Here is a 24,960-nt window from a genome sequence, read left to right as displayed (position 1 = left end):
ATCTACTCTAATTGACAATAAAATGGGTTTAACCCTTTGATAGCAGTGGACTAGTTCTTGCAAGCTGTGTTGTAATTTAAAATGAGACAGGTGGATGATTTCTGATGCATTCTAGATAGATGTTATTTATATATATTATTACAGTTTAAAATCACTCTTTCTGTGGATATCAGATAAACATCACAGGTTTACGTAGCTGGTCTTGTCTGTAAAGTCTCATGCCACAGTACTAATTTTTAGGATGCCTCAGGGTTCTCTGGCTGAAATCTAGGGAGGGGTAGGCACACATGGGAAAACACCTGAACCTTCATTTGTTGTGCTTGTCACAGCAGCTAGCACTTCACAAAACAAAGACATTATTTAATTTTAAAAGTGGATTGTCTCTTTGGAATTTTATTTTATTTATTTCTTACTTTTCTTCCATGGAGTTCAAAACAAAGTAATGGCCTTCCTTCTTGTACACAACAACTTTGTGAGATGAGTTAGGTTGAGAGTTGATGACTGGCTCAGTGTCACTGAATGAACTTTAGTATTTCCTGATAGTTCTGTATAGACGTTAAATAACAACTTCAAATGAAGCAGTTTCAAAGAGAGAGTTTATGCTGGCATAAAAAGGAAAGTGGGAGGAGGGAATATGACAAACCTGTATCACCTTACAGAACTGTTTGAAGGTTTATGGCAAGTATCACAAATTGCATCTGTTTGTTTGCTATTGTACTGCAATCCCACCCCTACAACTATGTAACTGTTAACATACCTGGATTTGATATTAATTTTGTCAGTATGCCTGATGCAGACTGACATCTATGGAAGTTCAGGTTAAAATGAATCAGTCTTAAAAGTATTTCTAGATTCTTCCCCCCCCCTTCCCCTCCACTGCTTTTCCTGCATGTGAAATTTGTCTGCAGTTAATCTGACTACTTTTGGAACTTGAGTGTAGGCCATTCTTCCCCCCATTGATTTATATGGTTGTTTCCTTATCCAGATTGTTTTCTGTACTTGTAGTAGCTTTAATGAGCCTTATCACTTTCCAAATTCAACCTTCTCACTGTCTTTACATAACAAATTCTTTGAATATTTATGACAATACTACATTGGAACCACAGTGGGATGGGGCCTGTGACTGATATCTTTCTTGTGGCCATATTCATCTGTAGCTAGTGAACAGTTACTTTTCCACTTAATGCACTCCAGGACATGGTTGAATGAGAGAGGATGTGGTAGTTATTGTATGATTGCTTCAAAGCCTTAAATAATATCTATCAGTGATGTACATTTGTAAAAACTCTATTTGATTTTTGTACCATCTTTATGTTTGGTCACTTGGATGCATTTATTTACTCATTGTTTTACAGTGCGCCCGCGCCATATGTGGGCACACTATACATGGCTTCCTGCTTACATGGAAGCCACACGACGATAAAACAATGGTGCGTGCACTGTACTTCCACCACATGCACGTGCCCCATTATTTCCTATGGGGCGCAAGCATACTCAGATTTTCCCTTATGGGGGGGGGGGGGGGCGGAACGAATCCCCTGCATAAGGAGAGGGCCCACTGTATTTTAATACATTTTAGACATTGTATCTAGTAGCCCAGATAAAATTCAGTCTTGTATTTTAATGATAAATATATTAAGACAATCTACTTTCTTATTTCAGTAAAACAGGCCTTGTGTCTTCCAGCTGGGACAGGCAGTTTTACTTCACTCAGGGTGGAAATCTAATGAGCCAGGCAAGAGACGATGTAGCTGGAGGACTTGTTATGGATATAGACAACTGTTCAGTCATGGCTGTGGACTGTGAAGACAGAAGATACTGCTTTCAAATAACATCTTTTGATGGCAGAAAGTATGTATTTATTCCTATTTCTTCTTAGTGTTAGCTAATGTTTCTGTTGAAAAACAGTGTACTTGTTGCTTCTTTGAGAGATTTATTTTTTGAAAGGGCTTAGTGTAAGGTGGGTGGGTTAGCAGGCAGAAAGAGGTATGACATGAATTTTTTTTTAACTAAACAAAATGGGAAAATAGCCATTGTGTAAAACTGATAGGCTGCTGCCCTGCGTTGGAAGGTGTATGATAGTTTCCTATCCAACCTCCCCCCCCCCCACCAACCTTTTCTCAACTGTAGTCCCTTGAACCCAGATATTTGCTTTGGAGGAGTTCGCTGCTCATAATATCATTGCTGTGCATCTAGCTGTACAGAGAGTTGGATGTTTGTCTGCTGCTCCCACCGCTCTCTACCAATTAAGAAAGGACTGGGTTCAAGGGGCAGGTTGGTCATTGTGTGGTAAAGAGTTCATGCTCTTCAGTGACCAAAAAAGTGAATTGCAGTGCCATAAGACTGATGCACACTGTGAGTATTCACCAACAGGATATCATCCAACATTATTAATGAAGTCCAAAGTGTTGTGTGCATAAAATAAGTCAGTTGATTAAGGCTTGACGTTCTGTGTAGGACCAAAGTCTTGTAACAATAGATATCTCATGGTCTGGGACCCTTCCTCACACTTTCATTTATATCAGCGATACTCAAGACCATAGCTCATGGGCACAGCTGGGTATGTATCACCTCTGGCAGCCACCAATGTACTGATGAGTACTCCAAATGTGAAATACACATTTGGACTGTTCCATTCTGAGTTCAGAGAACATTAAATGTTAATTATGTTTTGAATAAAGAAATATATTGACTAAATGCAAACAATCAAAGGTTAGTTTTTCTTTCAAGATGCGCAGCTAAATCTTTTTGTATCTTTTTCTGCAAGATCTTCTATTTTGCAAGCAGAGAGCAAAAAGGACTACGAAGAGGTAAGCTGCTCAGCATAATGGATGTTAAATTACAAAGTGTCATGGAGAGCAGGAGAGCAGTAAACAAGCATTCTGCTCTTTTAGCAATGTTTCTTAGGTTTTTTGGGGGGCGGGTTCTTCTTTGACAATCTGATGAAAGCTGTGGACCTACTCCCCAAGAAAATTGTTGTTATTGTTGCATACCTTCAAATCATTTCCAACTTATGATTATTTATTGATGATGACCCTAATACTAGCCTATCAGAGGAGTTTCTTGGCAAGATTTGTAGAGAGAGGGTTTGCATTTGCCTTCATCTGAGGCTGAGAGAGTGTGATTTGCCCAAGGTCTCCCAGTGGGTTTCCACAGCTTGATCAGGGGACTCAAACCCTGGTCCCCAGAGTTGTAGTACAAGGCTCAAACCATTATTATACCATGCTGGCTCTCCTTTTTATACTTTTAGATATATTTTTATAAAGTATATAAATAATGTATATTTATAATTTTAAAATAAATATATAATTAAAATATTTTCCCTAGGAAAATAGACAGTATAAACACCAAATTGTATTGGAAATTGATTTCCTTTATGGAGACTAGTGGGGGGGAGGAAATAAAATGAGCACTTAAAAAGATGAAGTTGTTACCTTAAAATTGAATGTAACAGGAAAAACATGAAGTGACTAGGAAAACAAAGAAAATATCCAATCCCCCCCCCCCCCCCCCCCCCCCCCACAATTAATGGATTTCCCTGAAGACCATCCTTGGATCTGCTTAAGAAGCTCTTTAAAGACTGACACATCTGTGTCCACCTTCAAAAGCCTGTTGCATTTAGCAAGTTAATCTTTTAACGCCCCAATAGATTCCATTATTGTTTTCTATAGCAAAACAATTCAAATGTTCTTTGGAAGGTATAAAAACTGTTACCAAAATCAGATGTCTTTATGTGTGTGCGCATGTGTGTGCACTTAAGTCCTACTAATAGGAACTGATATAGTAGAACCGAGGAACTTCTAAAAGCAGAGACTGTTTGAAAGGGGAGCGATCAGGCAGACCCAGCAACATCAGGGACTGCCTGAAGGATGAGACTTCTCCCTCCTTTAACTGTCACATTGTATTTTTTATTGTATTGCAATTTTTTTTTCTGTACACCGCTATGATCATTGCGGAATAGCGGTCTATAAATAAAATTTATTATTATTATTATTATTATTATTATTATTATTATTATTATTATTATTGAGACTCATAGGACTCCAAGGATACAGGTTCCAAGGGCAATGTTGAAGTAGCCCAAGGGTTTTCACTCAAGCAGTTGTTTTTAAAACCTCTCACTCCTCCACGCATGTTGTAAAACTTATATCCCCAAACACTCCCCAAACTGTCATTGCTGTTTCCTTTGTCTCAGAAATTTGGTGATATTCAGTAGGAGCTGGGATAGGAGAGTTAAAGCAGTTCAGGTACAGGGCACAAAACTAGTTAAACTGAAACTGATTGTTTATTTCTGACCATCATTTACCTGAATTGGTGGACCATCCAGATAGATATCTGGACAACATCTGATTGAGGAAGATGGAACTAATCTATCATGACATAATAGCACCATTGTAGAAGTATTACGTAGATGCTGAAAGAACTAGAGAAAAGAAAGGTGCCTCTTAGCCATATCTTGTCATAGGCTTTAAATCAGGGGTAGGCAACCTTTTTGACCCGGGGGCCGGGTTGCTGTCCCTCAGACACTGGGGGGCCGAAGCAAAAAATAAATAAATAAATAAATATTTTTTTTTAAAAAAAATTAAATAAGTAAATAAACTGGGGCAAATGTAGGACAAAAATTTAAAATGGAGGACACTTTTAAATAAAACTTATGGAGGACACGCCAAAAAATCTGCTGATTTTTTAAAAAATGTTAATATAAATGCATGTTTCTGAGACTTCTATAGACAATTGCTCCCCCTTTCCCGCCGCTTGCCCCCACTTGCTCCTCCTTGCCCCCCTTGCCCACCGCTTGCCCCCACTTGCTCCTCCTTGCCCGCCGCTTTCCCCCCTTGCCCCGTGTGCAAAGGCCCCGCAAACTTGCGCGGGAGGCCAAAGGCCCCGGCAGCAATCTGCGGCAGGGCCGGGCTGGGGCTGGTCCCTAGGCCTCGGTGGGCCGCATGCGGCCTGCAGGCCGTAGGTTGCCGACCTCTGCTTTAAATTCTGTGAATTCTACTACTATTAAATTCTACTACTTTCACCTAATTATTAAAGTTTGTGTGTATGCACCATCAAATTGTCAACAATTTGTTGGCAAACTGAATAAGTGTTCTCAAGTAGTTATATTCAGGTTAGTAACCAAGTATTGTTGACCAAAAAAGTCATTAGCTGATTATCACCTTCCAATTTTTTGGCATCAAAAGGATGTATCAACAATTTTTATCTCTCTCAAAAAATATTTTGAAATGCAACAGACATAGGAGGCATGTTATGTAAAGAAATGGGTTGAAATATATATATGTAGAAAATTATTATGAGCTGTTATAGACAGTTGCACTTCTTGACTTTATTTTTCAGTGGATATGCACGATAAACAACATCTCCAAACAGATATACCTGAGTGAAAACCCAGAGGTAATGTGAATCAGTTATTGTTTAATGTCAAAATAAATGTAAGCATAGATTTATGGCTTCTGTTGTGCCATATAACTGTCAGTAAGAAGTCTTAATGTCCTAGCTAACATTCAGATGTGAGTGAAAGGAAACACTTTATTGTAATGTAACATAATGTAAGGCATTTCTTTGTTTTGCTTCCAACAAACAGGAGATGGCTGCACGTGTAAATCAGTCGGCACTGGAAGCTGTCACTCCCTCTCCTTCCTTCCAGCAGAGACATGAGAGCATGAGGCCAACAGCGTAAGTTGCAAAACATCAGATCTTTTAAAATTAACATGTCCTTTAAATCATGATTATCCCACTGATAGCAAGTTTTCTTATTTGGAGGATTAGTGAAGGCTATTCTAAAATATTACTGAGGATTAATTTGAGTTTGATATAAATTGATGACTGGTGTTGTGTAGTCTGTCTGTTGGTTTTGAATTATCGTGATCTTTATGTCAGCATCGCACTTTTAGCACTTGCATTTCTTTTTACCATATCTTATATACAGACTGTACATTGTACTTTCTTCTGCCTTCTGTACTGTCTGTCTTACTAGAGAGATTTGCCTTCAACAATGCAGTGATCCTGAAATTATTTATGATTTTTAGAGGACCATTCTACTTACTTCAGGTGGAATGTGTTGGAGGTAGATAGCTTCTCTAGTATGTGAGGAGAGAATAATAATTTATGATGAGGACTAGTGGTTTCTGAATTTTCCCTTCTACAGAAAACATTTAAATAGCTGGAGAAATTTCCTTCTGGTCTTTCTTACAGGTTTTCTTCTTTTTGCCTTTCTTTAGGCAGACCCGTCCTTCCACAACTCGTACCAGTAGTACTGGATCTTTAGCATCAGATTCGGCATCTTTATCAGCACTTTCCTTGGATTCCCTTGTTGCACCTGACACACCGATACAATTTGATATCATTTCTCCAGTAAGCGAAGATCAACCCGGTCAAGCCAAAACTTCAGGGCAGGCGGGCAGGTAAGGTAACAGCAGCAGAGGATTTAGAATTGTGAGCCCACAAAAAAATCTCAGAGCAAGTGAAACTGACAGACAATCTGCAGTGCCTCCTGTTGATGTCTTTGAAGCTACTCAGAATATCATGATTAAGTGATTGGGAGCAGGCTTTGTGGATCATGTACTTACTTTCACTCCATGCCTTCCTGTTCACAAATTTGATTTGCCCTTACTTCTTTCATCCATTTTAATGATGGATGAGCCCAAATGCCTTGTTTATAACTAGGATGTAAGACAAGGCTTGAGGCTGATTTTAGGTCTCTGAGAGTGAAGCCTGATTGGGGTTCATGGCTATTAAGTTAGAGAACAGATTCAAAATCAGATCTTTTCACAGTTGGGAAATTGCTTGATGCTTGAGCTTCTCTGTGCAGTGTTATATTTCTTGCAGCAGACATCTTTCACCCTGTTGTGCAAGCTTTTCAACTTTTTGTTTGTTAAAAAGTATATTTTCCTTTCCTATCGCTCACTTGCCCAAGCACCTTGGGTATTTCCTCTTGGAAACTCAAGAGAAATGTGGTAGCCCTGCCTCCAGTTGGTGATGGTACTCTGGTGATTTTCTTCCTAAGTTAAAAAAGGTGAGTGAAAATGATCTAGGCTTCTAGAATAGTATGTATTGGAAAGATAAATTGTTAGTTGTTTCAAATATCTTTTGCTCACCCACTCCCCAATATTGCTTCTCCCCCCTACATTTAAAGATGATTTTGTTCAAGTTTTAATAATAATAATAATAATAATAATAATAATAAACTGTTTATTTATAGCCCGCTTTTCCTTAATAGATCAAAGCGGGTTACACAGAAGTACAGCGATGTACGAAGTTTTGAACATTCTTGTGAAGTTATTCATAGTATTGGAAATTTTTTGTCCTTATAGATTATGTGGTGATATATTTATAAAACAGTGAACAGGCAGTGTGCTTTGGATGCCAGGCAATAGTGCTGACACACTTGTGACTTGGAGCCATGATTGAAATGCAATGAGAAAGAAACTCAAAACCAAAGTATAGATATGCAGTAATACTTTATATCCTAGTATTGTGCAAGTGTACCAAGATTTGTAATTTGAATGGGAATGGCAGCACAAGGAGAACCACTGCTTGATATTTGCAAATTCCTGTTACAACTTGCACATCCTCAGTGTAGTTAATATGCTGACCATGATACAGAGATTCTGCTCATTGTGGCTGACAGTTGCAAGTGATTCCTATGAGCCAAAGAATGGATGAACTTCCTTTTCTCTTAATGAACATACTCATAACAGGGAGAGGTGTAGGTCAGGAGAGCAAATGTCCATGAGTACTGTTTTTCTTATGAACAATAGTGCTGAGATTCAGTGACCATAATGAAGATGTAAGTCAAGATATTTTTAGGTTTTGCTGTTATGGAGACATAGGCTCTTCCACTGAAAAGGCTGTAACTGAGCCTTGCTGTGCTGAGTCTCATCAGTGGAAAGGACAATAAGTTTGTTTCAGATTTTAATCAGGTAGCTTGTTAGCATTGTGTTGTAACAACTATGATGCCAAAGCTGAATGGCTAATATGCACCTATATTTAATTCTGTTGAACAGATGCATTCCAGTGAGAACTCAGAATAACACTTACAATTTTTAGTCAGCACATAACTGAAATGTACTTTCTCTGTGGTAGGCTAAAGGAGTCCTGTGGCTTCTTGTACAGTGCTTTAAATAAACAGAATAGCTGCACAGATTAGCTTATTAGTTATCAATAATTTGCCTCTTATTTTATTTCTGGAGGTGTAAAATATGTAAAATTGGCATAGAAGTATGAATTGTTTGACTGTAAAACAGAGTGCTTCAGGATGTGATGAGCTCTCCTTTGCTGGAGGAGTTTAGACAGAGCTGATCAGGCAGCTTGGAGTGTATGGGCTTGGAGTATATGACCACTAATATCCCACCCAACTTCATAGTTAAGTGAAAGATTCACTTTTTTAAACTGTGAAAACAAGAAACAACCGGTGTCAAAATGTCCTGTTTTTACCTTTTTAAAGAGTCTTAGTTATTTATCAATTTTTTTTTGTAAAGTCTTTTATTTGTGATGTATACTGGAAGCCTAGAAAATTTTCACTTTAAGTATTATTTGTAAAGTAATGAAATTTTCACTTTAAGTATTATTTGTAAAGTAATGATGTATCTTCTGAGAGCCAAATGCAGCCATATTTCTCTTGACAAAGACAAAAATTCCATTAATACTTTCAGAAAGTTATGTGTGAAATAATTACTTTGTAAACAAATACATTAATAATAGATTAGTAAGTGGACCTAAATCCAATTGCTAGTCCCAACTAGAGTAGACTCATTGAATCAATCGAGTTTACATAAGTGTGGATTTCCTAATATGCGGTCTAACTGAGGCTAGCAGTTATATTTAATCATGGGCACCATGCAGTTTAATTTAAAGAGAGGATGTTTATTTGGAATGCTTGCCATCAGTGATAGACTTAATCCAGACAAGACAGAGGTGCTTCTGGTCAGTCGAAAAGGAGATCAGGAAGTAGGAATTAAGCCTGTGTTAGATGGGGTTATGCTCTCCTTGAAGACACAGGTTTGCAGTTTGGGGGTACTCTGGGACTCAGCTTTGAACCTGGATCCCAGGCATCCATGGTGACTAGAAGTGCTTTTGCACATTTAAAATTTGTGTGCCAGCTGTGTACATTCCTTGAGATGCTGGATCTGGCCACATGCCTTAGTTGCATGCTATTTGAACTACTGTAACTCACTCTACATGGGCTGTCTTTGAAGAGTGTTTGGAAACTTCCTCTAGTTCAAAGAGCTGTGGTCAGTATGCTAATTGGGGCAGGTTACAGGGACCAAACTACTCCCCTATAAAAACAGCTCCACTGGTTCCCAGTTTGTTTCCAGGCACAATTCAAAGTTCTGGTTCTGACCAGGAGTCCTGGTGGTGCAGTGGTTAAATGCTGGTATTGCAGCCACAGAGTTGTAAGTTCGATCCTAGAGAAGGGCTCCAATGTACTTCCATCCTTCCTTAGGTTGATAAAACGAATACCCAGCTTGTTGGGGGCAATGGGCTTACACATCATAAACCACTTATAGAGTTCTAGTTCACTGATAACCAGTATAGAAATGTACTTGCCACTGCTATTGCTATATGATTCATGTCCACACTATCTGGCAAACTTTATCTCCCTGTATGAGTCTGCCTGGGCTCTGAGATCATCAGGAGATTGGCCCTTCTCAATCCCATCACCATCACAAGCAAAGTTGATGAGTACAAGAGAGGGCCTTCTTGGTGACTGCTCCTTGGCTCTGGAACTCTCTTCCCAGGGAATCCAGAACGGCCCCCTTCATGCTGTCCACCACGGGCAAGCAAAACCCTTTTTATCCCAACAAGCTTTTACCACAGAAAGTTTTTAAGGAATGGGCTAGGATGTGCAGTGTAGTATTAAACTATTTTTAAAAATAATTAAAAAACAATTAATTGCATTTTATTCTTTTAACTAGAGATGTGAAGTGTTTTAATACTGTAAGTAGTTTAATTCTATTTTGTTCTCTTTTTATCTATTTTTAAGTGTATTGCTGTTTGTAAGCTGCCTTGAGTCCCAATTCTGGGAGGAAGACAGGATACTATTTGATTTTATTTCATTTCATTTTATTAGTGTGGTTAGGATTGCCCATTGTATTCTGGCAATACTATATCTTTTCAAAAGGAAAGAAAAATATTCAGAGCACAATAAAGATAGATTCATTTTGTTCTGGGCTGATTTGATCTTCCAGTGAAAGAGGAGGCTATTACTACAAGATAGTGGTTTTCTCACTTGTTTTTGTTTATCTAAGGGAGGATGAGCAGCTTTGGTCCTCTGCATGATTGTGGCCTACAACCTCCAACTCGCCTAGTCATCATAACTCATAGTGAGGGATTATGGGAGTTGCTACTGGAAAACATCTGGAGGACCACAGTTGCCCACACTTATGCAAGATATCCAGTATAATTCTGTATTGTGAGGTCTGTTGGGCTAACCTCCTTAAACTACCACCTAAGAAAATATTGCATGTTTTATTTTAATATATTACTCGGTTTTATTATTGTGAATTCATATTCTGTGGTCACTGATGTGATGATATCTTTTGTATTTTACAGACGTACAAATCCTTTTGGAGAATCTGGAGGAACCAAATCAGAAACAGAAGGTAGAACAGAATTTTAAATACATCTAAAATAGAATTGAAAAGAGTGGGGTATCCATTGTTGAAAATGGCAGGCTGTGTACTTGAACAAGATGAAAAGAGTAGATCAAGTTAGGCATACAGGTTATTAGTTTTGTATGCAAGGCAGCCTAGTTGTTGCATGAGGATCTGATCAAATGTTGTTTTTCTCCCATGGCTTCTCAAAATGTTTTTGTCCAAGCTCCCATGGGAGAAAGAGAGCATGTGGTCAGGTTCACGTGTAACAGCTGGGCTGGTTTATGTACAAAGCTGATAATCATTCATGTTTAAATAAAGTATTAAATAGGTTTTACAACTTGCTATATTGCAGTAGTATTTGTATGATTCACAGTCTGCCACATCTCAGGTGCTTTATTGGGGCAATTGTAATTGTACATAGAGAAGTACTTTTTATTTCAAAGACTTCACAATTGTTACTTAAAGCTGGGGTAGTGGGATCAATGTAGAGGCAAAAGTCCAGCAGTTACACCACTACAGAGTAGAAGACTGTGTAAATCTACAGAGCTATATAAATAATAATAATAATAATAATAATAATAATAATAATAATAATAATAATTTAATAAGACAAATATAAATCCCCAAAATGTAGATCACAAACTTATTTCATTTTGCTTTCCTTCTTTGTATTTTGTCAGAAGCGTCAGCTGCGGCTGTGTAGGTGCTGGACTAGTGTCTGGATGTTGTAATGGGTTAGGTGAGGCTCAGTAACCTGAAGCTGAATCTCATTAAGATGGAGGCTCTGTGGATTGGCAGTTGTTGGGTCTGGGAACTGAGTAAACAACATGTCCTGGAGCAGGTGCATAGATTGGGAGTGCTCTGAGATCCAAACTTGCCACTGGAGGTCCAAGTGGACTCTGTGGCATGGAGTGCTTGGTGCCAGCTTTGAATGTTGCTCCAGCTATGGCCTTTATTGAACAGATATAACCTAGCTACAGTAGTCCATACACCGGTAACCTCCCAGTTAGATTACTGCAATGCACTCTGTGTGGGGCTGACCTTGAAGAAGACTCAGAAGCTGCAGCTAGGACAAAATGCAGCAGCTCGACTGCTGACTGGAATACCATATAGACACCATATCATGCTAGTCTTAAAAGAATTGCACTGGCTGCCTGTATGTTTCCAATCTGAATTCAAGGTACTTTTGGTGACATTTAAAGTCTTGGTACCACAATACTTGAAGGAGTGCCTCTCCCCATATGTGCCTGTATGAGGATTAAGATCTGCTGGGCAGGAAGGCTCCTCTGTGTCCCACCAGTGAATCAATACAATGTGTTAGGGACAAAGGAGAGAGCCTTCTCAGCTGTGGCACTCTAACTGTGAAATAATAATAATAAATTTTATTTCTATTTCCCGCCTCTCCCAATGGATCAAAGTGGGATTACAAGCATAAAACCACAATAACATCTAGATTACAATAAAATATCATCACTTAAAAATACAATTCAGGGCGATAAAAACATATCTAACATGCAGTATTACAGCCAAAAGTAGGATTTTCCTTAGGTTTTTCATAGAAGATCAGGTGGGTAGGCCTGCTGGAAGAGATCCGTCTTTAGTGCCTTCTTAAAGGTATCTAAGGTGGTAATAAGACAGCAAGTTGTTCCATAACTTAGGAGCCTTCCCCCTGGAGGCCCAACTGGCTCCAAAACTCATATCATTTAGGTACCAAGTTAAAACCTGGCTGTTCATCAAAGCCTTTAGGTCTTACTAAACCATCTCAAGTACCGTGTACAAATTTTTAAATTTAAAAAAAAACCCTTTAAATTTGTTTTTATTTGTTTATTTAATTATTGCATTATTTTAAATTGTGTGGCTTGTTTTAATGTTTCTTGTAAGCCAGCTTGAGATCTTTGACATAAGGCAGGATATAACTATTTTAATTAATAAATAATACATAAAATAGTCCTTTTTTTTTTTTTTGCTTAAAATTAGTATAGATTCACATATATAGCAATGCAGCAGATTTTAGATGTATTATGCACTGGTTTTTGTCAATTAATTTTTAATAATGTATGAAAGTCCTGTCTTACAATTACCATGCAATACACGTGACAAATATGTTGTTCGAACAAAATGATTTTTACTGAAAAGATCAAAGGTGTTCACATTGTTTCTTTTTTATATCCTTGATATAGATTCCATCCTCCATCAATTATTTATTGTAAGATTCCTTGGATCCATGGAGGTGAAGTCAGATGAAAGTTCTGATGTTGTTTATGAAACAATGCGCCAAATACTAGCAGCTCGAGCAATACATAACATTTTCAGAATGACAGAATCACATTTGTTAGTCACGTGTGACTGTTTAAAGTAAGTGCTCCCCTTTTAAAGCTAATACACATGTATCAAGTATTCTTAATATATTTCTCTTTCTTTGTACAATAACATTTAGTTTCCTGAATTATTATTTCTAGGTTAATTGATCCACAGACCCAAGTGACAAGACTCAGGGTAAGTTGCTGAAATCAAAGCAGACAAATATAGGAACTTATTTGGTGATGTTTCAACATATTTTCTGCTAAGTTGTACTCAGGGTTATTTTCTATGTGCTGAAAGTTTCCTGTTTATTTTCCAGTTGTGACTTTTCCATTTGGTGAGGAGTCCCAGTTCCAGACATTATGGTTCCCCCACTTCTAAATTTTCACTGACCAAGTGACTAGTATACCTGATGCTAAGCAAATATTAGCTGGTCTGTAAATAAAGAAATGAATACTGACTTTAACACTTATAACATCAAAGTCTGTTAGAATCTACAGGAGTGTAACAGAAAGTTAATATTATGAATAACTAAATGGATGAGAATTTAGCTCTGCCAAAAGAGCTGGTGTAACATGGTGGCTAAGAGTTTAAGCTGGGAATGTTCTGTTTCAAAATGTGCCTCAGCCATGAGCTTTGTTGGATCTCTTCAGCCTAGTAATGTGGTCCTAATTTGGAGAGTTTCTGTAAAGTGAGGGACTGGGGAGGTGCATTCCATGGGCCACATGAGGCCTCCAGACCATTTTTATGCCTCCAGATACCCCAAGACTTCCCCAAAGCCTTAGACCCCTGCAATTAAAAAACAAAACCAGAGAAATTACTTTAAAATAGTCCGGACTGCTACATAACCACTTCAATTAAAAATTCTGCTTTTTTTGTTTGACATTTATTTTCAGCATCAATGTCAGCCACTGGGGGAACTGCAGGGACAAAAATTACTCTATAATTTATAACTTATAACACACACACCGTTATATAGATTGCTGAGAAGGTATAAATATTGTTGTTGTGTGCCTTTAAGTTGTTTCTGACTTATGGTGACCCTAAGGTGAACTTATCATGGGGTTTTATTGCCAAGTTTCTTCAGTGGGTGTTTACTATTGCCATCTTCTGAGGCTGAAAGAATGACTCATGGCTGAACTGGGATTTGAACCTTGGTCTATAGAGTCCCAGTCCAACATTCAAACAACTACATCTCTAACCAAAATGACTCAAAACTAACTCTAAAAACATATACTAAAAATAAAAGTCTAAAACAGTTTCTGATAATCCTCATGGTATTTATTTTATCAACACTTTTTAAAGAGGGCAAACAAATTCAGTGGAATTTTCACTGTGTAAACCATGTACTGTATTTATTGTAAATTCAGGGTTAAACATGTTATACAGATTTGTTTCATGATTATGTATTTTTACATTTTAAAATACCATTTAGTGTTTGATCATTTTGTAGTGAAACTGAAGTGGTGAGTCATTGGCCAGGTGGAGAAATGAAGATCTGTTTTGCATAGGAAGGGGTTCATTTGACCATGACTCTCTTCATTCTTCTTTACTCCCAAGGAGGAACATTCCTTTGAGAATCCAAAACCACATAGTAGAGCCATTTCTCAAGGACACAGTAGTGACTTGAATATTTCCAATCAGCAATTCCCCCTGCTCCCCACAAGTGCACCCTCAGACCTGGAGGGATTTGGAAGAATGAACACCTGGATTACTTAGTCCCATGAAATCTTTCCAGGCAGCAACCACCACACTAGGTCTTGCCAGTTATTGCATTGGTTTTAAAACCTGAACCCAGGAAACTAGCTCAAGCATGGCTATGCAGAACTACTTAAAAGCTAATCAAGACCTCAGCCTTCATTGTAGAATGAGTGAAGTTCTCTGGTTAGCTACTTGTTGTGCTGGGTAGATGCTTTGTAGCCCAAGAAAGAATTAAGGTCACATCGTGGATGGAGTAACATTGGACTGTTTAAAAGTGGGGAAATTAGGGGTGAGGGGATAAGCATTGGCCACTTTATTTATAAGATCACATCCAATGATTGGAGTAGTAGATTACTAATAGTTATTGTAACATACTACCTTCCTCCATCCCCAGAAAATATATTGTGAACAGCAGAGGAGCACAGACACTAATGAATTAGCTACCACTTGATTCTATGAGCAACAGTTTGAATCATGTAGATACATATTGCTTCCTGCGAAACTGTTTGAGTCATACTGATTCCACTGCTGCCCTCCAAGCGGCTTTTTTCATAGCCACTCATCTGGATGCCCTATCGATCAGCATAGCTCTCATTATATTCTGCAAGAGTAGAGCTATACTCCAAACTGACATTGCTTTCATCCCAAAGTTAGTCTCAACTTCCACAGATCACAAGAACTGGCCTGACCCCTTTTCTATTTCAAGCCAACCCCCACTTTTTAAAAACTGCTGACATATACAGTAACTCATGTCAGGAAAGCACTCAAGATGTACATGCAACATACAGAGTCATTCAAGGACGCAGACAAGGATTTTGTACCTTTTTACCCCATCTGCATATGGAAGCTGTAATCTGATTTCTTTGATAAAAGCTTGTCATCTCTCTCCCTGATGATGATGACAACGATGATGATTTCGGTTATATTTTGTAGCATTAATAGAAAGAGTGGCTAATTGCTACTCCACCAGAGCAGTTCCTACATCAGCTGCATGGCCCACGCATGCATCTCTTAAGGAAGACAGGGCTGTCTTTTTCTCTGAGGAGTGGTCAACAAAATGACAGAAACAGGAATTCATGTGGTTTCTGCATCAAAACAGCAGGAGGAAATAATATATAGTTGGGTGGCAAATGGAGGGGGATATAATGGGGCACGCACCACCATTCAAGCCAATGGGGCTTGAATTATGGGCAGTTTTCAAAGGGGGGATCCGGAATGGATTCCCCGTGAAAACAGTGGGGCCACTGTACTGTTAAATGCCACTCTATGCCAAACAAGATAGCATCTCCATTTTATTAATTGGTATGGTAATCCTATTATCATTAGAAATTAAGGTTTGAATTCCTGGTGGAAGCTATGGAAGCTCTACTGTTTGACCATGGGCAAGCCACTCTCTCTGAACCAAATAAGCGACAAAACTGCTTTGAATAGATCTTGTCAAGAAAACGCTGAGATGAGGTTGCCATAAGCTAGAGTCAACATGAAGGCACATGACAATGATCATTTCACCATATTCAAGTGAATGTCTTATAGTTGCTAAATGACCACCAATATGTTACTATCTCTTATGTGTCAGACTTTGAATTTTCATTCTTTTTTTCCATTCCTCTTTAATAGTTCCCATTGCCAAATGTAGTTTTGTATGCCACACACCAGGAGAACAAACGCCTTTTTGGATTTGTACTTCAGACATCAACAGGGAGAGCAGATAGCAGACCAACATTTGTCTGCTACATATTTGAATCAAATAATGAAGGGGAAAAGGTATTTATGTCCCAATTAAATTTCTTGAATAAACAAAACCATTCTGAACCATTAAATGATTTAAATGTGTCATTAAATCACAACCCTTTAAAAATAATCACATTTTATTATCCTTACTGCTTTTCCATTTTTTCCCCATTTAGATCTGTGACTCTGTAGGAATTGCAAAACAGATTGCATATCATACTGAATTGGTAAGACTTCAAATTGCAATAAAATCTATAGGCATTTTATAGGCTTCATATGAACAATGAGCTGATGAAAGCTGTAGGGTACCTAATTAGATGTCTGCCATAACACACTGTTCTGCCAGTCCTTTCTCACAGGTGATCTGTTTGTTTGTTTTGTGTGTGTGTGTGTGTGTGTGAGTCAAAAGCAGTCATAACTACAGTATACTGTGACAGAGGATGCGTGTAAGGAGAAGATAACTTAGCAAAGCAGTCTGCATCCAAACGTAGTAAGAGAAGGCAGAAATTTTCTAGGATAGCTAGCCAGCAGAATATCCAAGCATTTTGAAAATATGATTTATTTTTTTTACTAGTTCAGTTTCTCATGGACATCTCTTGCCTCTGTGCATGAGTGCTATCAACATAAAACAATAATGCTTTCTTAAGTAATGCTAAACTTGAGTAAAGAAGCTGTGAATTGCAAACTGAGACACCCTCCCTTTTTTTTTTAAACTAGAGGTTGTTAGTATTGCTAACATTATCTAGTTGCCAAATTAGTTATTGGAATGGTTAACGGTTTCGTAGTCTGGTGGTGTGGAAGCGAGTGTTTCTTTTAGGTTCATGCAGGTAATTCCCCTGGTATGTGTTGAAGGGAACCAGGATACAGTTTTTGTTGAAATATTTAGTCCCTGGGTCATTATTTTGATGTGAAATTGTTTAAATGGATCATACAAAATATACCAATGTACACCTTCCCTCAGTATTTATTAGTTACTTACACATAATATTAACTTTTCAGGATCGTAGAACATCAGAAAAGCAGAAAGAAATAGAGAAAGTAAAAGAAAAACAGCAAAAGGAACTCAGTAAACAAAAACAAATTGAAAAGGTATGTATTTGATAAATGTTGATTTAATCAGAATACAGACCCAGCCTTACATCTTCTGTGATCTTAGACTTCATAACAGTAGATCAATAAAAGTTATGAATCATCTGAAGAAAATGTACAGTCAGTCTTCTCCCCCACATCACTAGCGCTTGAACTTGCCTATTGAAATTGATTGCCAGTAGATTTGGGGAAGACGAGACAAAGTACTTGCTCACACCACACCCAGATAAGCTTTAGAATTTTCTAATAGAAGGTGTGATGGTGGTCACTGGTTTTGATGGCTTTTAAGGGGGAACCTGACAGAGGTGTGTAATCATGGAGTCTATATAGAGCCACCAACATTCAGTTGAAAATTTCAATTGCTGGGAACAGGCCTAGTAACTTTTTCATTGCCCTACTTTTGGACTTCAAGTAAGTCTAGCTGGTGGTGTTGTTGGAACTGTGATGGCAGACCAGAAGGGCTTTTTTATCTGAATTGTACTCTTCCTGGGCAATTATATCTTGACGTCCTACCCTATGTGATAGATAGTATGCCCTGCATATTCCTCTGTATCTACATTATCCCAGAATCTCAGAAATGTAAGAGCCATGATAAATTGTTTCCAAATTTGTACTCTTACTAATAATTTTACTATTTAGTCTGGTACACACAAAAGACTGAATGTCTAGTACACACAAAAGCCCTTTTGGATCAGACCAAAGACCTAACCATAACTCCTGTTTCCCAGTGGTTTCCCAGGTACCTATGTATTGGCCACAAAAAGCATGTGAAAGCAGTATCAACATTCTGCTGATGTTATCCAGAATCAGATATTCAAAGATATGCTGCTTCTCATCTCAGGGGAAGCCTTACTATGAGTAATAGCCATTAATAGCCTGATTCTCCACAAGTGTGTCTAATCTCAATTTAAAGCCCATCTTAGTTAATGGCCATCACCACATCTTCTGATATGGAGCAGTATAGCTTAACCATGTGCTGTGTGAAAAAGTACTATTTTATTTGTATCCTGGATATCTCACTTAAATTTCATTGGATGACCTTGGAATTATAAAAATGGAGACATAACTATTATTTCTTGGTCAGTGAGGGTATGGAGCAGGTAGAGAAAGCTTAATCCAATTCCATAGTAGGCAGGGCAAAGCAACAGAGGCTGTGACTGCATCCACACTGCAAAAATAATGCAGTTTGACACCACTTTAACTGCCATGGCTAAATGCTATGGAACTCTGGGAATTGTAGGGTTTTTTCGGGGGGGGGGGAATACCAGAGCACTCTGACAGAGAAGGCACTGAAATAAGACGTGGACCTTAAAAAGAACTTGAGAAAGCACCATTGATGGGAATTAGGAACCTCAATAAGCCATTGTGGCCCTCCCATGACTGAGTTGTGGGTGGAATGCTGTCCAAACATCTCCCAAGGCCTGTGGGCATGGGGCTGTCATTAGGAAAATTATTCAAGTTTCTCAGTGCCTTGTATGTGGTGTTTAAGCCAGTCAGCCTGATTTCCTGATAGAAGAAGGATAATTGCCCAGTTGTAGCTTCCTGTCAGGCATCTTGCTACAAGAAAAGTAAGCCAGCAGAGTCTGAGACCACATGCATGTCACTGTTGTGAATCTGCAGTGATGAAGAAAAAAAGAGCCTCCTTGCAGTCAGTGAGATGACCATCATTATGTGAGTGCACCAACAGTTTTCCCCATATGGTGCTGCTCCTGCTGCCTTGCTGGGCTCCATGGAAGTGGTAAGTAGAATCCAGCAAGAGGCTTTGTCACCTTGTCTCAGGGATAAAGCCATTCTTTCTCAGCCCCATTGTCTTCAAAGTGATGGAAGTAGACAGTCCTCAAAGAAATCATATCCTTTGGGAGCCTGTTCACACTGTAATATTATACTGTAGTACCATGATTCCACTTCAGCTGTCATGACAACATCCTATGGAATCCTGGGATTTGCAGTTTAGGGAAGGGCATTTAGAATGATCAGCCAGAGAGTTTGATAGTTTTAGCAAACTACAAGCCCCAACATTCCATAGTGGAATCATAGTACTATAATTATGTAGTGTAAATGTTTCTTTTGTCTTAAGAGTTTGTATCTATTGTTCCCATAAGCTGCAGAGGGGCAAGGGTTGTTCCTGGCCTATGGATACATCTTAAGTTGTGCTCTTCAGCTGTGTGCTCTCTCTTGAGTTATGCTCTCCTTGTCCCCATCTTTTTTCCCTCTCTCCCCATTCAAAACACAAGAGGATCTTATGCTGTCCCCTTGTTTATGATGCTTTGTCCTTGTTTGATTTTGAGCTTGCAGTTGATTCACAGTTTACTAATATTAACTTCTTAGCTTTTGTGTGTCCAGCGAGTGAAGGAGCAGTTTCAGTTGCTTAACCCAGCCCTCCACAGAAGTGGGAATTAGTCTGTTCCTACCTGTTCCATTCCTCACTGACCAGAAGGACACCTCATATTAAGTCCAACTTTTCAAACCACTTTAATCATATCTTGTATATTTGTATAAACCTCTGTAGTCTCTCATTTAATGCTTTTCTTTCACTAAAGTGCCAAAACATTGTAAATTTTCCTCACAGAATAAATTCTCCCAGTTTCCTGATCATTTTGGTTGTCCATTTCTGATCTCTGTCCAGCTCTGTCTCATTTGAGAAACAGTAACCAGAACAGTACACAGTATTGCAGGTGTGGTCATAACATAGATTTGTGTAAGGGCATTTACAATACAAAGTCAGTTTGATATATTGATTAAAAATGAGTGATTTCTTGCAGGATTTAGAAGAGCAAAGTCGACTAATAGCTGCTTCTAGTAGATCCAGCCAGAGTGTTGGTGAAGGACAGTTTGTAGTCCTTAGTAGTAGCCAGTCAGAAGACAGTGATTTAGGAGAAGATGGGAAGAAGAAACGAGAATCTGAAGCATGAGGTGACTTCAGTGCAAGTTTTTGGACCGGTTGTACAAAATAAGCTTGCAAGTTACAGAAGAAGCAAAGGTGGAGGGTTTGCTTTATTAAATGGGATTCAATATTCTGACCCATTAAGCTTTGATTTTACTTAAACTGTCTGCTTAATGTAAATGTGGACTCTCTTCCCAGTCATAAGAAACTGTGGTAATAATTACAGCAGAATTGGTACCTTATTTTTCTCTGCAGATGACTTCATGTGGAAAATACTGTCATAAATTAAGCACAAAGATTTTATGTTCTTTATCTTCACTTTCTGTTTCCCGCTTCAGAGGGATAACTGACAAAACAAGATGTCTTATGGCACCTTCAAATATAAACAAATTGAATTTGATCAAGTGGACTCCAGTCCATGAAATTTATGCCATAATACATTTTTTAGTCTTTAAGATCTTATTTTGATACCCAAAGATTACTGAGAACAGAAATAGAAGAATGTTAATTTGCAGTTAAATAAATCTTGGAATAAATTGCCAGTAGGAAAAAGAAGTATTCAGGAAACAAACAACCCTGTATGTAACATTTTGGTTAAATGTGAAATCATTATTTTATATGAGATTGCGTTGGCTGATACTGGTCTTAGCTTCTCTGAATTATACTTCAGAGCAATTACGTAACAAAGACATTAAAGGAGACATTATAAATTGGTCTGTGAGGTATAACAGTACTGGGCAGAATGCATTCTTTTAGTGGACAGAATGCATTCTTCCATCTCCAGTCCTTCTGTGCACTCTGTGAATCTGCTCTGAAGGACTAGGAATCCCTCTGCAGTAGATTTCTGGTGCTGCAGAGGGATGCAGGAGAGAAGGGGGGGAAAAGCTTGACAGTATGATCGGACACTGTTGGATTAGTAACATACAATTAAAGACTGTTGGATATCTGGTGGAGAACTGGACAGGTGCCAACATGTTCTTTAGAGTCCCTTATCAACATAGTTTGAGATTATGTTGATGAAAGTATTGTACATAAATGAAGCCTTTGCCAGTTGAGATGAAATTGCTTTTTAAATCTATGGTCATAATTAGCCTGATTTCATTAAACTCTTCCAGAATATCTTTGCCGGTTCCACATGTACCAAAGCATATAGACTGCATAGATCTGTTTAAGTTTTGAAACTAATGGCTGATTATCATCTTCTTAGTGTTTTTAATTGTATTTTAAAAACAATTTTAATTAAATAAATCATGCATTGGTCTTTCCTTCCCCTTTCCCCTCTCCCACCACCCCACCCCCAAAAGAAAAAGAGAGAATGGTTAATGCAAAACAATGGGTTGGATTCAGGAACCTTCCACAGATTAAGGGTGTCACAAGAATTGGCTCTACTCAATTTCCATCACTGCCCCAGCTCACCCCATTCATCAGGATCTCCTGTGCATTTTCAAGGGGATGGCAGATTTGCTGCAAGGAGAAAGAGATGGAGAAGTGCCTCTCACTGGATCAAACCTATTGTGTCTGATTTTATACCAGAACTTTTATTTTATGAAGAGTCTTGAGTAAAATTCATTTCATCCCATTGATTCATCAGATTTTTAAAATATAATCTGCCTTTTAATTAAAATTCCTTCTTTTCAAAGCTCAACAGAATGGCTTAGTAGCTGGTAGAAACAAATTTACGATAGGAGAAATCACTATTATTTCCTCTGACTTCTGACACCAATTTTTCATCATAATATAAAAAATAAAGTTATCTGAAAACTGTATGTGCTGCAAAAGAAAAGATGCCATAATTCATATGGTGTTTCAGACTGGAAATGGCCCAAACAGTCCACAGTCCAGTCTTTCCAGACATCTGTGTAAGGGACTTCCTTTTAGGACTGTAAAGTGATGTTTGGCTGTGTCTGTGTTACAAAACGTTTTGAAATCTGATTGGAGTGTTCCTTTTCTGGATGATCGGAAAGACACACATAGTACACCCGATAAATTTAAGGAGGGTTTCATCTAATCACCTGAGGAACCTGCTACCTCCTTTAAGGTTTAGATCAGCGTGACATATGAAATGCGATTCATAGGAGTTCCTAATGTTTTTAATAAGGAATACTAATTTTCATTGGCGGTTTACAGACCGCCAAATAGTACGTCATCAATACGTACTAGGGTTAGGAAGGGGCGGTGCTTCCGCACCCCCCTAACCCTAGTACGTATTGAATACGTACAAGATGGCGGCGCCCTGTTCATACGGGCGCCGCCATCTTTACGTATCGGAGGCTGAGCGTCTGTACGCGTCGCGGGCGTTGTGACGTAGCGAGCGCGCCCCTGGCGCCTCGCTACGTCGCAAATGCGACTTAAAAAGAAGCTCCATTTTGGAGCTTCTTTTTTGGTCCGCGCGGGAGTCGGGCCGTGTGAAGGCTCCGGCTCCCCTGCGGACCTACTGGCGGCGGCGGCAGACCGCCGCAAAGCGGCGGTCTGTACCCCGCCATTGTGTTATATTTGGCAGCAGCTCATTTTAATTGGCAAAAGCTGTCATAGCTACTGCTTTTTTGAGCTTCTTACCGTCACATATAACATTGCAAGAATTTGAATTTTGTGCTGAAGTGAATACTGAATTCATGTCGACAGATGGATTTTGTTCATTATGTTGTAGCTAACCTCCAGCAGCTGTCACCTGCAGTATGGTGTATATATGTGTAAAGATGTATGTTACTTTAATGTATTATAATGTGCATAATATCAAGTTTCCTCACTAATAAAACTGGTCATTTTAATCTTTTGCATATTAAGTCAGATATCAAGTTTAAAGGGGCATATAAGTTTGCTCTTTGTGAAATTGAAAGCTTTCACTTTTGTTTTGCATAACTACCCATTTGTTGTGAAGAAGAATTAATGAAGGAGAGAGTTTACATTTCTACATTTATATGAATATGTTGAAAAGGGGAGAATCTGTAGATTTTCCATGGTTAAAAGATTGGTAAGCCATGATTTTATACATATTAGCCCTGGTACAGATGTATGCAAAATTTGCTCTGTCAATTTTTTAAAAATGGGTTTACCCAATTTACACTTCTTGGGCTTAATATAGAAATAGTTAGCTTTCGGTTAGAAAGTCATACACATCTGGCCTTGCAGTGCATTTTGTGAAAGAAAGAAAAAAGGTTCCATGCCGAGCACATATTTTTGAAGTGTGCAGAAACCACTCTTATCTATTTCTAAAGTCTGCAGAAACACATTTTAGCATGTGGGGCATATGTCCTTTAATGCAACTATTCGTCCACAACAAATATGTACACATTTTGTTGGTTTGTTTTAAATCTACATGAAACTAACTTGGGGAGTAAAGTTAGGAAAAACATTTGACAGATCTTCTCACCCATATTCTAAAATTAGTACGTATTCGTATTATACTTCCCACATGTAGGCTGTATCAGCATAGTGTACTAGGTCCACAAGCAGACCTCTGCCAGTCGTGAGTACCCACCAACTTACTAATCAGCCTCTAAAGCCACTGCCCCCAGCCATTGTGTGCTTTGTGCGGAACAGGCAGGTTTGCAGAATTGTCTGGCTATATCTCTGCAGCCAGATGTGAAACAATTACAACAGCATTGATACCTCTGGAGGACACTTGACTGGCCTCTATGCCAATATTATCATTTCACATTTTGGTATGGGGATGTAGACACATACTTGGGTGATCCAGCCCACTCCCCAGGAAGCATGGAATGGCCATGCAGGGGGTTCTCATGCTCCTTAGTAATTCAGGAAGAGGAGGAAGGGAATACCCGTGGCACTCCCCAAAATGACATATGCACATGTAAGGGCAAACCTATGTGTGCCTATGTCCCTAAAAAGATCTCAGACCTAATTTGATTGCACAATTTTCCTGGTTATGTAAATATCCCATAACCCCTTCATTAATTTTTCTGTTAGGTGTACATTCTGTATAGAGAACTGTTATTTGGCTGCCTGGTTGGTATGTTCATGGTGCAAAAATTGCTTGTGCCCCACTTCTTACCATATGGTAAGCATGTATTTTCCTATAGAGCGATTATTTTCATGTAGGGATATTGTGGTGTACAAAACAGTGCTTTCATAATCATGAAATCAACTTTTCTTTATATATTTAACAATAAAATCAAATTTTCCTCTTGTTTCATGGGGGCTGCACTTCTGTACTCGATAACCAAGAAGTAAGCCCCACTGAATCTAATAGGGCATACGTCTGAGTAAACATGTATGGGATTGTGCTATCAGGATACAAGATCTGAACTCTACATGTTGGGTGGGCTGGGGGACTATGCTTCCTTTCTGCTCTCAAACTGCCGATTTTGAAAACAAAATTTAAGAAGGGAATAGATTACAGAATGTTAGAGATGGGTTTCTTTTCCTGAGAAATGTAGAAAAGAGAATTTTTTTTGCATGTTCCTTTCTTTCTTCGTGAATTGCAGTCTGAAGACATTCTTTAATTGTTTGCAAATGAAGATGGTTTCTTTTTTAAAAAATCAAATAAGAATTCTTCATTGGTTTTTAACTTTTATTCTTCGGGGCATATTTATTTCTAGCCCTTTTTGTGAAATTTCTGCAAATCCACCAGTCAAAAACAGATGGGTGCTAGTCTAGGCTCCCCATTGTCATGCCAATGTCCTGGAAGAGCCC

General features: G+C 38.5%; 1 protein-coding gene across 3 annotated transcripts in view; it reads left to right on the top strand.

The window, feature by feature from the left end:
* APPL1 (adaptor protein, phosphotyrosine interacting with PH domain and leucine zipper 1) overlaps nucleotides 1-21,362 on the top strand; it is a 44,268-nt gene extending 22,906 nt beyond the window's left edge. The window contains exons 11-23 of one of the 3 annotated variants that reach the window (XR_006101888.1): nucleotides 1,663-1,851; nucleotides 2,768-2,810; nucleotides 5,341-5,397; nucleotides 5,588-5,679; nucleotides 6,225-6,407; nucleotides 10,558-10,607; nucleotides 12,782-12,956; nucleotides 13,061-13,097; nucleotides 16,221-16,367; nucleotides 16,511-16,561; nucleotides 17,334-17,423; nucleotides 19,044-19,161; nucleotides 20,186-20,321. Coding sequence is in view for 2 of the 3 variants with exons in the window: in XM_042449126.1 (XP_042305060.1) it covers nucleotides 1,663-1,851; nucleotides 2,768-2,810; nucleotides 5,341-5,397; nucleotides 5,588-5,679; nucleotides 6,225-6,407; nucleotides 10,558-10,607; nucleotides 12,782-12,956; nucleotides 13,061-13,097; nucleotides 16,221-16,367; nucleotides 16,511-16,561; nucleotides 17,334-17,423; nucleotides 20,186-20,335 (1,264 nt within the window). In the remaining variant the exon portion in view is untranslated. The other 2 variants (XM_042449126.1, XM_042449127.1) reach the window with 2 other exon arrangements.
* The last annotated feature ends 3,598 nt before the right edge of the window (nucleotides 21,363-24,960 follow it).

The sequence above is a fragment of the Sceloporus undulatus genome, chromosome 2 (assembly GCF_019175285.1).
Source record: "Sceloporus undulatus isolate JIND9_A2432 ecotype Alabama chromosome 2, SceUnd_v1.1, whole genome shotgun sequence".
NCBI lineage: Eukaryota > Metazoa > Chordata > Lepidosauria > Squamata > Phrynosomatidae > Sceloporus > Sceloporus undulatus.
The sequence above is the reverse complement of the archived record's forward strand: the minus strand, read 5'-3'. Positions and strand labels throughout refer to the sequence as shown.